The sequence below is a fragment of the Lynx rufus genome, unplaced genomic scaffold, assembly GCF_022079265.1.
Source record: "Lynx rufus isolate CCGP_SWC_20201006 ecotype Redwood Valley unplaced genomic scaffold, mLynRuf1.p SCAF_1, whole genome shotgun sequence".
In the NCBI taxonomy this organism is placed as follows: domain Eukaryota; kingdom Metazoa; phylum Chordata; class Mammalia; order Carnivora; family Felidae; genus Lynx; species Lynx rufus.
Genome location: NW_025814823.1, coordinates 97,307,350 through 97,324,611, shown reverse-complemented (window position 1 = coordinate 97,324,611; position 17,262 = coordinate 97,307,350). Strand labels below are relative to the sequence as shown.

The 17,262-nt window shown below is 35.6% G+C and overlaps 1 protein-coding gene across 1 annotated transcript in view; it reads left to right on the top strand.

The window, feature by feature from the left end:
* The window catches only part of DTWD2 (DTW domain containing 2), a 105,117-nt gene extending 103,293 nt beyond the window's left edge, over positions 1 to 1,824 (top strand). The window contains exon 6 of the mRNA XM_047083696.1: positions 766 to 1,824. Coding sequence (XP_046939652.1) covers positions 766 to 936 — 171 coding nt within the window. The 3' untranslated portion in view covers positions 937 to 1,824. The remainder of the gene's footprint in view (positions 1 to 765) is intronic.
* The last annotated feature ends 15,438 nt before the right edge of the window (positions 1,825 to 17,262 follow it).

Sequence of the window (17,262 nt, the reverse complement as noted above, 5' to 3'; positions counted from 1 at the left end):
TCTCAGGCCCCAGGAAAGCATCTGACTCAAAATGTTTTAAATGCATGACATAGTGGGTTTGGGTTGTTGTTGTTGTTGTGTGTGTGTGTTTTTTTTAAAAATTATTTTTATTTTTGACCTTGAAAAACTTTAGGTAGGGCATTTGCTCTAGTTGTTTTTTAACTTCTACCATATTTGTTATCGTATGGGTCCACCCGGCTTAAATGTTTATGTTATATGGCTGGCTCTGTAGGTATTTGAATGTAGACAAGTACAGATACAGTCAGAAAAACCCCAGGTTTGGGTATCTAACTTGTGTGTAGTCCTTGGACCATTGTGAGAGAATTCGTAAACCTGTGAACCTTCATCTGATTGTTACAGGTAACAGGAAGCTTGCATCAGTCTGTGATTGAAACCAAATTAACTAATTTGTGTCTAAAGGTCTCTTTTACTCTATTTGTTACAGATTTAAATGTTATAATGGCAACAGTTTCTTGAGGTGTTTGGATGTATTAATGTATAAATGTAGATTTGGACTTTAGTATCTGTATGGGAAATTAACTATTTGTGTCTTTTTACTGGAACTCCTTAGCAGTATGTAAGGTATGAGTTAAAAGAAATTGTATATTTGGATGTCATATATTTATATTTAGTAGAGTTCCTGTTACTTTTCATGGTAAAAAGCCAATAATAATAAAAATAAACATAATAATCCCTGTTTCTGAAGAAAAAGCTAAATAGAATATGATGATTTGTTACAGACCCTATCTTTTTTTATCTTCACAGACTTTGCTTCGCCCTCTTCAAGCTTTGTGCTCTTTCCAGCTGCAGCATGGTGCTCAAATTCGCCTCAGCAAGGAACACCTTCTGAAAAATGGATTATATCCTAAGCCAATGCCAAAGAACAAACGCAAGCTCAGGAAAATGGAACTGTTAATGAACAGTGTTAAAATTTAGTACTGTTGTTCCGTGGTGCTAGTTATGGTGTCTTCTGATAAAACCAGGTGAAGTTTTCAGAAAATTTAAGTCTGTGGGTTTTTGGTTGTCTAGAGTGAGAGTTGCATGCTAAACTTGCCCAGCAGAAGAAGGAAGTCAACCAAATAGCCATAAAAAAGCAAACAAAAAAAAATTTCGCTGACCCAGTAAAAACCAAGGTTTCATACTGAGTTTGTTTAAAAAAAAAAAATGTGCCTCTAATACATTTTTCCAGATCCATAGTTTGGAATGTGTTTGAAATTAGTTGTTGAGCGAGGTTAGAAGGTTTTTTTGTTTTTTTGTTTTTTGTTTTTTTACGTAAAATGGAAAGAAATTATTGTACCTGATTGGGACAGTATTGTTTTCATGAATGTTAATAGATAATTAGGTGTATATAATAGAGGATACTTATGTCAATATGCAATATTGTACATAAACTTTATAGTTTGAAGTAATAATGATCACCAAGTAGTTTAGATTGAATTTTTTTTTTCATAGAATAGTATAGCAGAATAAGGGAACTAAATAAATTACTTAGGTACTAAACTTGAACTCAGCTATTATGATTTAAGTGTTACTATTAATTGCCCCAGTTTTGTTGTATTAGGGTATACTTGGAATGTAAGATTGTATTAGTTTCAGGTGTTCACCATAATGATTTGATATTTATATACATTGCAAAAATAATCACTGTATGATAAGTCTACCTAACATCCCTCATACGTACTTAAAACATTTTTTTCTTCTGATAAGAACTTTTAAGATAAACTTTCTTAGCAACTTTTTAATATATGGTATTTGTAATTTTGCAGAATTATTAACTACAGTCACCATGCTTTATAGTACATCCCCATGAGGTATTTATTTTATAACTGGAAGTTTGTGACTTTTGACCCCATTCACCCATTTTGCCCACCCCACAGCCACCAGCCTGTTCTCTGTATCTGTGAGCTTGTGTGTTTTTTTTTTTTCCTTTCCTTTTCTTTTTTTTTAAGATTCCACATGAGTGATATCAAATGATAATTACCTTTCTCTGTGTGACTTATTTCACTTACCATTATGCCCTCCAGGTCCATCCCTGTTGTTGCAAATAGCAAGATGTCATTCTTTTTTATGGCTGAATGATATTCCACTGTCTATATACACACCACATTTTCTTTATTCATCCGTCGATGTCTATTTAGGTTATTTCCATGTCTTAGCTATTGTAGATAATGCTGCAGTTAACACAGGTGCATCTTTTGAAGTTAGTCTTTTTGTTTTCTTTGGATAAATATTCAGAATTGGAATTACTGGATCTTATGGTATTCTATTTTTTACTTTTTGAGGAACCTCTATACCTTTTTTCATGGTAGCTGCACCAATTTACATTCCCACCAACAGTGCATGATAGTTCCCTTTTCTCCATATCTGTGTCCCTTTTTATTTCTTGTCTTTTTCATTATAGCCGTTCAAACAGGTGTGAAGAGGCAGTTCTTTGGGGTTTTGATTTGCATTTCCTAATGATGAATGATATTGAGCATCTTCTCATATGCCTGATGGCCCATCTGTATGTCTTCTTTAGAAAAGAGTCTGTTCACTTCCTCTGCCCATTTTTTTGCCCCCTTTTTATTCAAATTGTGTGTGTGTGTGTGTGTGTGTGTGTGTGTGTGTGTGTGTGTGTGTTTGCTGTTGAGTTGTAGGAGTCCTTTATTTTTGTTATTAACTTCTTACCAATATCTGACATACAAATATTTTCTCACATCCTGGGGGTTGCCTTTTCACTTTATTGATGCTTTTCTTTGTTGTGCAGAAACTTTTTAGTTTCATGTGGCCTCACTTGTTTAGTTTTGTTTTTTTTGTATTTGCCTTTGGTGCCTGATTTAAAAAATCATTGCCAAGGCTGATGTCAAGGAGCTTACCACTTTTGTTTTCTTTCTAGTTTTATGGATTTCACATTTTACACTCGTCTTTAATCCATGTTGAATTAATTTTGTGAGTGGCATAAGATAGCAGTCCAGTTTCATTCTTTTGCGTGTGGCTCTTCAGTTTTCCCAATGTCATTTATTGAAGAGACTGTCCTTTTCCCATTAAATGTTCTTGCCTCCTTTGTTATAGATTAATTGAGCATACATGTGTGGGTTTATTTCTGGACTCTATTCTGTTTGATGGATCTCTGTGTCTTTTTTTATGCCAATACCGTACTATTTTGATAACTATAGCTTTGTAGTACAGTTTGAAATCAGGGAGTATGATGCTTCCCCCTTTGTTTTTCTTTCTCAGGATTGCTTTGGCTTTTGGGGTCTTTTGTGGCTCCTTACAAATTTCAGGATTGTTTGTTCTATATCTTTGAAAAATGCCTCTGTAGGGGCGCCTGGGTGGCGCAGTCAGTTAAGCGTCCGACTTCAGCCAGGTCACAATCTCGCGGTCCGTGAGTTCGAGCCCCGTGTCAGGCTCTGGGCTGATGGCTCAGAGCCTGGAGCCTGTTTCCGATTCTGTGTCTCCCTCTCTCTCTGCCCCTCCCCCATTCATGCTCTGTCTCTCTCTGTCCCAAAAATAAATAAACGTTGGAAAAAAAAAAAAAAAAAAGAATCAGACAGGCACATAAATATAAAAAAAAAAAAAAAAAAAAAGAAAAATGCCTCTGGAATTTTGATATGGATTGCAATGAGTCTGTAGATTGCTTTGTGTAGTAGCCCTAGTTTTGATAAAGGTGCATGGAATTTTGGCACAGCACACATTTTTATTTTATTCATCAAAAAGGCTTATTGAGTGTGATAAACTAGTCATATGGAAACAACTGAAATAGAATATAACTATAATTTCAACAACATATTTTTCTAACTGGGGCTATTTAAATATTTTTTTGTGAACAAAAACTTTCAATTTCAGAGAGCAAATTTTCCCCACCCTTTTGGGAAAAATATTTACTGACATTTTATATACTAGTAGAGACATGTATGTAATATATATTTGTATCTAACTTAAATCTACTGCAGTCGTGTACCCATATTGGCAAGGAGAGGGGACTTTGTTTTCTTTATTTATGACTTCTAGAGTTTTTTGTATCCAGTATCAAGTTGTAAGGAAAAACTAAATGTGCGACCTAAAAGTAATCTTGTTATAAATACATGTGCATGTGTGATATATGAGTGGTTATTTCTGACCATTTTCATTCTTATTTATTTATTTTTATTGTTGGCCTAGATTAAGCCCTTCTTAAAAGCTTTAATGCTAGTCAGAATGATAGTAAATGTTTGGGGAAACTATGTAGAAAATATTTTAAAATATTAAACAAAAGTTAGATTTCTATCCTGTATTATTGACTTTTTTAAAAATTAAAACACAGTTTGGCTCATTTAAAAAAATGTTTATTTATTTTTAGAGAGTGGGGGAGGGGCAGAGGGAAGTGGAGAAAGAGAATCCGCAGCAGGCTCCATCCACAATAAGCTCGATGTGGAACTTGATCTCACGACTTAGATCATGACCTAAGCCAAAAGGAAGACTTGGTTGCTTAACCAACTGAGCTACCCACTACTATCAAGTGACTATCTAGGTATAATAGAAAAGAAATAGTAATAATAATGTATAATGGTCTCCTAACAAATGGGTTAAAATAGTTTTACAGTAATTGTTTTCAGATTAAAATTAAATTTTGCAAATTTCTTTTATCCACTATTATTGGCTTTTAAAAAAAGGTATTCCTATATATGACCCATATAAGTCTTTAAATTGTATTTTAATTTATATTGATTTTTAGAATAATTACTACCTTTATCTTTTAACTACAGAATTAGGGTAATTTTTGAACACTTACAAAAGCTTAACATTTAGTATTTTTGGAAATGCATAAGCATTTTTAAAATAAGTTTATATAGTTTTCCAACTTATTTTACTGACTTCTTAAATTACTTAATTAATTTTTTATTTCTTACTGATCTCCTGACAAGATTATTTCATTTACTCCTCTCTGGTATTCAATGCTTCTTTAGTCACTTGCTCTCATCAGGCAGTTTTAGATAAAATTTAAAACCATTGGAGTGCCCCGGTAGCTCAGTCGGTTGAGTGTCCAACTTCAGCTCAGGTCGCGATCTCACAGTTGGTAAGTTCGAGCCCCATATCAGTCTCATTGCTGTCAGCTTGCACTCTCTTTCTCTCTCAAAAATAAATAAAACATTAAAAAAACAACTATCACTAGTAGGTTTAGTTATTAAAAATACTTATAATGTGTAGTATTATGTGAAGATTTTAACTGAAAATTTGACCTGGCTTTTAAAAGTTGTTACTTTTTTGGGGGCACTTGGGTGGCTCAGTCAGTTGAGTGTGGACTCCTCATTTTGGCTCTGGTCATGATCTCATGGTTGGTGAGATTGAGTCCCACGCAGGGCTCTGCACTGCAGTGCAGACTCCACTTTGGATTCTCTCTCTCCCTCTCTCTCTGCCTGTTCCTCAGCTCATGCATATGTGCTCTCAAAATAAATAAGCATTTAAAAAATAAAAAAATATATAAAAGTTACTTTTTTATTGTGTTAGTTGGCTTTTAAGTTCAGATGCTTTTTATTTGTTTGATTTGCCTGGACTAGTTCCATTTTTTTGTGGATTTATAGTCTTTACATACAAACTTGAACTACACTTTGTTGGGTAGATTGTTTTGTGAATTGTTACTTGAACCACGTAATTTAGAAAGTAGTATTTCTTTATACACAAGGTGATCGATTATGCATTTAGCACAGTACGTTGTTGAAAATCACCATATAATGAGTGGTGTTATTTTCATTTTCTTGCACTTGAGTATGAAGGGTTGAGAGCTATACTGAATGAAGCAAGTCACAGTACTTGGCAGATTTCCCTAGGTTAGCTTGCAAGATTTCTCAGGTGAAAACATGAGAGTTCTATTTAAAATTATGTTCTGGGGTGTCTGGGTGGCTCAGTCAGTTAGTGTCAATCTGTTAGTGTTAGTGTTAGTCTGGTGTCAGTCGGGGCGTCCTGCTTCAGCTCAGGTCATGATCTCAAGGTTTGTGGGTTTGAGCCACACATTGGGCTCTGTGCTGACAGCTCAGATTTTAGAAGGAGCAAGCTCTTCACTACCACCTTAATGAGTTATATAGAAGAGTACTTCATAACTTCTTCAGTTTCTTCATCACTTATTCCTACTTGCCCTAAATTGGCTATTTAAAAAATGTGATTGTGTTATTAAAGAATCCTTTCCATTGAATATTGATGAATTTCAGGAAAGTAAATTGTTGACCCTTGGATACATTTGTCATTGGTATAGAAGTAAATGTTGATGCCCTAAGTAAAAAAACTAGATTTGACTAGGTGAACTCAAAAGTTTTATCTAATGGGCCTTTTATTATGTAGATTTAGTCCTTAAAAATAAGTGTGAGTGGATTTTTTTACAGGTAAATAATACTATGGTTTAGATGTAATGAAACTTTGCATTTAATTGTGTCCCATAGCATAGAATGAATCACAACCTCTTAACATTTTTCAATCAAATTTTTATTTACTGGATTTGCTTAATATATTCTCTTTCCTTTTTCTTTTTCTTTTTTTTTTAGCTTTATTAAGGAATCATTGACAAATAAAATTGTGAGGTATTTAAAATGTACAACATGATGATACGATATACATATTCATTGTAAAAGGAGTCTCTGCATCAAGTTAACACATCCATCACCTCACATAGAAATGTTTTTTCGTGTGTGTGATAACATTTAAGTTCTACTGTTGTGGCAGATTTCAGTTATACGATCCAGTGTTATCGACTACAGCTGCCATGTTCCCCCTCCTTTCTCCTCATACTTTCTTCTTCCCAGATTCCTCCTCTCCCTTCTCCTCACTCTCCCTGTCCTCTTTCCTTTTCTAGTATCCTTATCCTGTCTACTGTTGTGTGTTTTTTTTAATGTGTACAAATTATTTGTGTATCCTTGCATAAGTGGTTTTTTTAAAAAGATCATGTAGTAGTCTTCACAGCTTACAATTTTATTTTTGAAATTTGTGCAGAAAATCAGGCACTTACTCTGTGCTGCTGACTTGTCTCCCTTACTCTACTCTACTCCCTTACTCCCTTACTCTCCCTTTCTCTACACTAGAGAAACATGTAATCACTTACTAGTCTTCAATAATTGTTCACGTGAATCAACAACATGAGAATTTTTTAAAGAAACTTTTTAATGTAAGAATTTTTAAAAAACTGAGGTAGGTAGCCTTTGAATGAGAAATTATAGTTTACTCTTATTTAAAGGTATGTTAAGAAATGAAAACATTCTTCTTCATTCCCTTATTTTAATTGAAGTATAATTGACATAAAACATTAATTACTTTCTCGTGTTTTTAGTGATTTGAGTGATATTTGTGTACACCATGAGATGATCACAGTAAACCTAGTTATCATTTGTTATCGTATGAAATTATAAACTTCTTTTCTTGTGATGAGAACTTTACGATATACTCTCTTGATAACATTCAAATATGCAATACAGTATTGACTATAGTCACTATGCTGTACATTACATTCCCATGACTTACTTATTTTATAACTGGAAGTTTGTATCTCTTGAACACAGCTACCCATTTTGCCTACTTCCCAAGCCTCCTCTCCTCTGGCAACCACCATTCTTTTCTCTTTGTGTTTTGTTTGGTTTGCTTTTTAGATTCCATAGGTAAGTGATATCATATGGTATTTGTCTTTTGTTGTTTGGCTTATTTCATTTAGTATAATATCTTCAAGGTCCATTTATGTTGTTGTTGCAAATGGCAACAGTTCATTCTTTTTTATGACTAAGTAGCACTCCATTATATAATTCCACATCTTCTTTATCCATTCATCCATTGATGGACCCTTGGGCTGCTTCTGTAATTTGGCTATTGCAAATAATGCTGCAGTGAACATAGGGGTGCATGTATCTTTTCAAATTAGTGTTGTTGCTTTCTGCAGTTAAATACCCAGAACTGGAATTTCTGGATTGTATGGTAGTTCGACTTTTAATTTTTTTTTTTTAATATATGAAATTTATTGTCAAATTGGTTTCCATACAACACCCAGTGCTCATCCCAAAAGGTGCCCTCCTCAATACACATCACCCACCCTCTCCTCCCTCCCACCCCCATCAACCCTCAGTTTGTTCTCAGTTTTTAACAGTCTCTTATGCTTTGGCTCTCTCCCACTCTAACCTCTTTTTTTTTTTTTTTTCTTCCCCTCCCCCATGGGTTCCTGTTAAGTTTCTCAGGATCCACATAAGAGTGAAAACATATGGGATCTGTCTTTCTCTGTATGGCTTATTTCACTTAGCATAACACTCTCCAGTTCCAACCACGTTGCTACAAAGGGCCATATTTCATTCTTTCTCATTGCCACGTAGTACTCCATTGTGCATATAAACCACACTTTCTTTATCCATTCATCAGTTGATGGACATTTAGGCTCTTTCCATACTTTGGCTATTGTTGAGAGTGCTGCTATGAACATTGGGGTACAAGTGCCCCTATGCATCAGTACTCCTGTATCCCTTGGATTACTTCCTAGCAGTGCTATTGCTGGGTCATAGGGTAGGTCTATTTTTAATTTTCTGAGGAACCTCCACACTGCTTTCCAGAGTGGCTGCACCAGTTTGCATTCCCACCAACAGTGCAAGAGGGTTCCCGTTTCTCCACATCCTCTCCAGCATCTATAGTCTCCTGATTTGTTCATTTTGGCCACTCTGACTGGCGTGAGGTGATACCTGAGTGTGGTTTTGATTTGTATTTCCCTGATGAGGAGCGACGCTGAACATCTTTTCATGTGCCTGTCAGCCATCCGGATGTCTTCTTTAGAGAAGTGTCTATTCATGTTTTCTGCCCATTTCTTCACTGGGTTATTTGTTTTTTGGGTGTGGAGTTTGGTGAGCTCTTTATAGATTTTGGATACTAGCCCTTTGTCCGATATGTCATTTGCAAATATCTTTTCCCATTCCGTTGGTTGCCTTTTAGTTTTGTTGGTTGTTTCCTTTGCTGTGCAGAAGCTTTTTATCTTCATAAGGTCCCAGTAATTCACTTTTGCTTTTAATTCCCTTGCCTTTGGGGATGTGTCGAGTAAGAGATTGCTACGGCTGAGGTCAGAGAGGTCTTTCCTGCTTTGTCCTCTAGGGTTTTGATGGTTTCCTGTCTCACATTCAGGTCCTTTATCCATTTTGAGTTTATTTTTATGAATGGTGTGAGAAAGTGGTCTAGTTTCAACCTTCTGCATGTTGCTGTCCAGTTCTCCCAGCACCATTTGTTAAAGAGACTGTCTTTTTTCCATTGGATGTTCTTTCCTGCTTTGTCAAAGATGAATTGGCCATACGTTTGTGGGTCTAGTTCTGGGGTTTCTATTCTATTCCATTGGTCTATGTGTCTGTTTTTGTGCCAATACCATGCTGTCTTGATGATTACAGCTTTGTAGTAGAGGCTAAAGTGTGGGATTGTGATGCCTCCTGCTTTGGTCTTCTTCTTCAAAATTGCTTTGGCTATTTGGGGCCTTTTGTGGTTCCATATGAATTTTAGGATTGCTTGTTCTAGTTTCGAGAAGAATGCTGGTGCAATTTTGATTGGGATTGCATTGAAGGTGTAGATTGCTTTGGGTAGTATTGACATTTTGACAATATTTATTCTTCCAATCCATGAGCAGGGAATGTCTTTCCATTTCTTTAAATCTTCTTCAATTACCTTCATAAGCTTTCTATAGTTTTCAGCATACAGATCCTTTACATCTTTGGTTAGATTTATTCCTAGGTATTTTATGCTTCTTGGTGCAATTGTGAATGGGATCAGTTTCTTTATTTGTCTTTCTGTTGCTTCATTGTTAGTGTATAAGAATGCAACTGATTTCTGTACATTGATTTTGTATCCTGCAACTTTGCTGAATTCATGTATCAGTTCTAGCAGACTTTTGGTGGAGTCTGTCGGATTTTCCATGTATAATATCATGTCATCTGCAAAAAGCAAAAGCTTGACTTCATCTTTGCCAATTTGATGCCTTTGATTTCCTTTTGTTGTCTGATTGCTGATGCTAGAACTTCCAGCACTATGTTAAAGAACAGCGGTGAGAGTGGGCATCCCTGTCGTGTTCCTGATCTCAGGGAAAAAGCTCTCAGTTTTTCCCCGTTGAGGATGATGTTAGCTGTGGGCTTTTAATAAATGGCTTTTATGACCTTTAAGTATGTTCCTTCTATCCCGACTTTCTCAAGGGTTTTTATTAAGAAAGGGTGCTGGATTTTGTCAAAGGCCTTTTCTGCATCGATTGACAGGATCATATGGTTCTTCTCTTTTTTTTTTTGTTAATATGATGTATCGTGTTGATTGATTTGCGAATGTTGAACCAGCCCTGCATCCCAGGAATGAATCCCACTTGATCATGGTGAATAATTCTTTTTATATGCCGTTGAATTTGATTTGCTAGGATCTTATTGAGAATTTTTGCATCCATATTCATCAGGGATATTGGCCTGTAGTTCTCTTTTTTTACTGGGTCTCTGTCTGGTTTAGGAATCAAAGTAATACTGGCTTCATAGAATGAGTCTGGAAGTTTTCCTTCCCTTTCTATTTCTTGGAATAGCTTGAAAAGGATAGGTATTATCTCTGCTTTAAACGTCTGGTAGAACTCCCCTGGGAAGCCATCTGGTCCTGGACTCTTATTTGTTGGGAGATTTTTGTTAACCGATTCAATTTCTTCACTGGTTGTGGGTCTGTTCAAGCTTTCTATTTCCTCCTGATTGAGTTTTGGAAGAGTGTGGGTGTTTAGGAATTTGTCCATTTCTTCCAGGTTGTCCAATTTGTTGGCATATAATTTTTCATAGTATTCCCTGATAATTGTTTGTATCTCTGAGGGATTGGTTGTAATAATTCCATTTTCATTCATGATTTTATCTATTTGGGTCATCTCCCTTTTCTTTTTGAGAAGCCTGGCTAGAGGTTTGTCAATTTTATTTATTTTTTCAAAAAACCAACTCTTGGTTTCGTTGATCTGCTCTACAGTTTTTTTAGTTTCTATATTGTTTATTTCTGCTCTGATCTTTCTTATTTCTCTTCTTCTGCTGGGTTTAGGCTGCCTTTGCTGTTCTGCTTCTATTTCCTTTAGGTGTGCTGTTAGATTTTGTATTTGGGATTTTTCTTGTTTCTTGAGATAGGCCTGGATTGCAATGTATTTTCCTCTCAGGACTGCCTTCGCTGCGTCCCAAAGCGTTTGGATTGTTGTATTTTCATTTTCGTTTGTTTCCATATATTTTTTAATTTCTTCTCTAATTGCCTGGTTGACCCATTCATTCGTTAGTAGGGTGTTCTTTAACCTCCATGCTTTTGGAGGTTTTCCAGACTTTTTCCTGTGGTTGATTTCAAGCTTCATAGCATTGTGGTCTGAAAGTATGCATGGTATGATTTCCGACTTTTGATTTTTCAAAGAGACCTTGAAACATTTTTAAAAGTACGTCTGCCTCAGGATTTTTGTCATTACCCCTGTACTCCTCACTGAATTTGCATACTAATAGCATTTAGTCATCTCTCTCCACATATGTTATTTACAAGGTGAAAAATCGCTTATTACATTTTTTATATGTAATTTTATGGGAAACATTAGTTGATATGAAAATGGCAATAATTTACAATATGGTCATCAGATTTTATAAACATAACTGCCTATCATTTTGTATTTATTAAATAGTTTTACTTCTAAAGTTGCCTTTTTCTTAATAAAATCAGTGAAGAAATTTTTAAAATGTACATGAAAAACCTGGATCTAAAATGTAAGCTTCCCTTTTTCCTGTTTCTGGAATATCTGATATTATGGAAATGAAAGAAATGTTTTAACAGCATATTTTAATACTTATTTTGTTAGTAACTCTCAGAACTCTCATAAGTTCAAATTCTTTGTGGCAAATTCCATGTGGCAGGTACTTTCACCTGTGACATATATAGTCTCATATAAAAGAAAAATATTCATTTAATGAATAAGGTAAAAGTAAAGATTAGTTGAAATAAGGAATGTTTATAAGGTAAAATGCATTAACAAATTGATTGTTTCTTTAATTTGTGAAGTGTTTATTCAGTAACTTAAACTAGGAAAAATGGTTTATGATGTCACTTTGATTTTTCATTTGTGCTAATTGATTTTATCATTTTTAAGAGTATTAGTACTTATTTTAGCTTGAGAGTTTGTTAATGTCTTTACTCTTGGTATATGATAATAGTGTTTACTTAGAACTAGACATGTGTGATTTATAATACCTAATATTCACTTAATTATTAATGCAATGTTAAATTTAATTTCCACTTTAAAAGAAATAGTTAAGTTCCTAATGACTCAATAGTTGTTTTATATGATGGCTTTACTATTTTTTGTTGATAGGAAACATTATTTGAAATGTTTTTGAAAATATAATTGCTATGTTTTATTTTCTTGGTGATCCTCAATAACATCATTATTAAAATATCATAAATATTTAATTTGAAATCTATGAATTATTCCTAGCATTAAAGAACAGGGTCTGTTGGGTAATATATCTCTGCATGCACCTACCATTATTTTGAATAATGGACGTGACAATATTAGTAGCAAAATAGGCTTGGGCATCCATAAGAGGTTTTAATAGTATATAGTAAAAGTATCTGTAATCTGTGTCTTTTATGTCTATTCGTAGATCTTTGTTTACTTCGTATTTCTCACTAATCAGTCCAATAAACTATTTATTTAGTAGATATTTTTGTTTAGCTTTTACTCTGTGTCAGGCACTGTGTTGGGTGCTAGAGTGATGTGGATGACAGAGTCCCTATGTCTGAGAAGTTGAAGTTGTGGCTGTTGGAGACATATCATGATAACATAATTTTAGATATTGATAACTGCTATGGAAGAGCATCCTAGAATAGAGTATGATGAGACTTTAGTCACAGTTGGGGAAGGCCTTGCTAGAGGAAATGAAATTCAGGTCTGTGCTAAATGATGAGAAGGAAGCAGCACATAAATAATTCTTCAGGTAGCTTTTTTTTTTAATTCCAGTATCATTAGCATACAGTGTTATATTGGTTTCAAGTCTATAATTTAGTGATTCAACAATTCTATACATTACTCAGTGCTCAGCAGGGTAAGTGTACTCTTAATCCCAATCACCTATTTTACCCATCCCTTCACCCACCTCCCCTCTGGTAATCATCTGTTTGTTCTCTGTAGTTAAGAATCTGTTTTTTGGCTTGTTTCTTTTTTGTTTGTTTTGTTTCTTAAATTTCAGATATGAGTGAAATCATATGGTATTTGTTTTTTTCTGACTGACTTATTTTACTTAGCATTATACTCTTTAGCTCCATCATGTTGTTGCACATGGCAAGATTTCATTCTTTTTTATGGCTGAATAATATTCCATATATATATATATATATATATATATATATATATACACATATATATATACACACATACATACACGCACCACCTCTTCTTTATTCATCATTCGATGGGCACTTGGACTGCTTCCATAATTTGGGTATTGTAAATAATGCTGCAGTAAACATAATGGTGCATGTATCTTTTCGAATTAGTGTTTTCTAATTCTTTGGTTATATACCAAAGAATGATGGTATGATTACTGGATCATAGATAGTTCTGTTTTTAACTTTGTGAGGAATCTTCATACTGTTTTCTCCAGTTATTGCATCAGTTTCTGTTCCCACCAGGAGTGCATGAGTGTTCCTTTTTCTCTACATCCTCACGAACACCTGTTGATTCTTGTGTGTTTTTTAAATGTTTTATTTATTTTAAGAGACAGAGAGAGAGAGAGAGAGAGAGCGTGCGCACATGCATGAGTAGGGGAGGGAGAGAGGGAGAGAGGGAGAGAGAGGAGAGAGAGGGGAAGGAGGGACAGGGAGAGAGAGAGAGAGAGAGAGAGAGAGAGAGAGAGAGAGAAAGAGAAAGAATGAATCCTAAGGAGGTTCTGTCATTTCAGGGTAGAGCCAAATGTGAGGCTCGATTTCATCAACAGTGAGATCATGACCTGAGCTGAAATCAAGAGTCAGACACTTAACCAACTGAGCCACATAGACACTCCAGACTCTTGAGTTTTTGACTTTAGCCATTCTGACAGGTGTGAGGTGATTATCTCATTATGGTTTTCACTTGCCTTTCTTTGATGATGAGTGATTTTGAGCATCTTTTTGTGTGACTGTTGACCATATAGATATCTTCTTTGGGTAAATGTCTGTTCCTATCTTCCGCCCATTTTTTAATTGGATTATTTCTTGGTGTTGAGTTGTATAAATTCTTTATATATTTTGGATACTAACCTCCTAAGGGATTTTTTAAAAAGGCATTATTTTTTTTAAAGAAATCTCTACACCCAATGTGGTGGGGCTTGAACTCACAACCCCGAGATCAAGAGTTGTGTGCTTTACCAACTGAGCCAGCCAGGCACCCAAGGAATTTTTCAGAAAACTAATAGTTCATAGGGATTAAAGGAGAAGAATTTTTAAAGACATATGGGTTATTAACGATAGCTATCTTGGTATACTGGTAGACTTGTTTGAAGGAAAAAGAGACAATTTTTATCTAATTGCATTTTTTATAGTGAGGAAAGTGGCAAAGTTCTCAAGGAGCCATGAAGAGGGATACTGAGATGTATGTATGGAGAGAGAAGACACAAAATATTTATCTAGAGAGTGGATTTACCAGAGGAGGCAGTAGGATTGTTTGGCATTGTGGTGTGCCCCTTTCAGATACGTGAGTATGAATTTGAAGTAGATCTGGTCAGGATGGTTATGTGATTTATGTATGTGTGCACGTGCCATGTTCTGCTGTGGTATGTAGTTCCCGAGTAAGCACCCCATTGGATTGGGGTGTTGTTAGATAAGCACAGGGGAAGGAGAGAAAGTAAGGTAGTGTGTCAAAATGCTAGACCATAGATTCTAGGCTGGATAAGGAAGGAAGAAGAACATCTGGACCATGGATACTGAAACACTGGTGTGGTCATTGATTGGAGGTCTTAATGAGGTAAAGAATCAAGAAGCTATAGAATTGGATGGAAAACTTTTCGGATATGGACGTCTCCAAGGATAAAACTAGTGGTGGAATGTAGGTATTGAATTCATCAGTGAGTGAGGGGAAGTGAGTGGAGGTTAATAGATGATGTCAATGAGGAGGCTAAGAGGTAATAAAGTCAAATAATACATTGCAGATGGGTAGAGGTTTTTAATGAAAAAGGAGGAGGGAGCAAGAGAGTTGGATGGAAAGTGACAGTGGCCATCAAAGAGGAAACTGTGACAGGAAAAGCAGCCTCCCCTTGAGAGGGTTACCATTGAAGCAGTGTCCTAAAGGGACAGCAGGTTGTAGTTATGGTGAGGGAAACCTTCAGAAGGTGGGAGAGTTAATGTATAATTGGGTTGATCATCTAATTTATTATATAAATGAATATCATTCCATCTGTTGGACGGGATACTGGAAAAACAGTAAAGAGACACAGTAATGTGCAAAGTGTAACACAGTCACCCTGTTGATGACTGACCATGAATTTTAAAAGAGTGCAAGGGTTTGTTCATTGTGTGTGTGTGTGTGCTTTCCACACTGCCAAGCAATTAAGTCAGTTCTCTGTGGACACTGATCTGGTGTTCCACCAAATTTAACTCAGTTTTGATACTACCTGGAGTTGGTGTAACGTGATCCCACACATTAAGGTCTCAGTCCTACAGGACCTCCCCCTGTACCCGCTGCCTCAGACACCAATCTCAAGTCCAAGTTGCCACCTGTGCTTCTGACCAACCAGCTGTAGATTGGAATTTCCGACGATCCTTTCCTTAGGTTTGATTCATTTCCTAGAGCTGCTCACAGAACTCAGAGAAACATTTTACTTACTAGATTACCACCTAGATGGAAGAGATGCATAGGGCACGGTATGTGACAAAGGGCTCGAAGCTTCCTTACTCTCTGAGTGCACCACTCTCCCTGTATCTCCAAACTTGGGAGCTCTCTGAACCCTGTCCTTTGGATTTTTATGGAGACTTCATTACATAGGTATGATTGATGAATTCAGTGGTGATTGGTTATTGATGTAACTTCCATCCCTTCTCCCTTCTCTGGTCTTTCTCTTTCTGGCTTATTTCACATAGCCTAATGTTCTCTGGGTTTATTCATGTTGTTTGTAAATGGCAGGATTTCCTTTTTTATGACTAAGTTATATTTCATTGCAGGTATGTATATGTATACATACACATAAGGACACATGTACACACACATATGGACACATGTATATGTATACATACACACACATACCACATTTGCTTTATCTAGGTTGTTTCCATATCTTGGCTGTTGTGAATAATGCTGCAGTGACATGGGGTGCAGCTATCTCTTTGACATTCCAATTTTAATTCTTTGGATATATACGCAGGAGTGGGATTGCTGGTCATGTGTTAGTTTTTTTGAGGAACTTCCATACTGTTTTCTATAATGGCTGTACGATTTTATATTCCTACCTACTGTGTAGAAGCGTTCCCTTTTCTTAACATCCTCAACAACACTTCTCTCTTGTCCCCTTGATGATAGCCATTCTAGTAAGTGTGACATGGTATCTCATTGTGGCTTTGATATGCATTTCCTTAACCATTAGTGATCACTAGTAAAGCTAGACCCAACTGTATGCATTTTATAAGAAGCACCAGTAATGACAAAGACAAGGTTAAAATTAAAAGGATGGGAAAAGATATACCATGCAGACCTTGACTTTCTTCATTTTTTAGTTCACCTTATCATTCATTCAACAAATACACAGTTATCACCTAGTTGGTGTCAGGCACTGTCTTAAGTATATTGATGCACCTAAAAAAATCTAACTATTTGAGTTTTCCAATGTTTTGGATTTTAGATGGGAAAATTTGATACTGATAGGACATTTATAGGATCTAAATGCTTGTTTCTAAAAAACAAGTCTTGTTCTTAAAAAAGCCAGCTTGTACACCAGTTCATTCTCCAGTTAATTCTCTTTTTATAGTTATAAATGTCTACTGGACCAAAAAAACCCAGAATACTCTTAATCACAGTGGTGGGCATCAGTAGTTTTTAGTAAATTCTTTAATCCTGTCTGGATCTTTATAAGGAAGGCTACCACAATAGTAATATTTTAAATACCTTGTTTGATTAAAATATTTGCTTCAATTCTTGTGATCCGGTCGTTAGTTCTTTAATTTATCATTTTAGAAACCATATCACATCCACTTCCTCTTTGAATGGGGAATAGAATCTGATTTTTCCTCCCGAGCCCAGGATGTTGCTCTCCACATGTGGTGCATCTCTGTCAGGAGTGAATAAAAGCTCCATTAGATGTTTCTTATAAAGAAAAT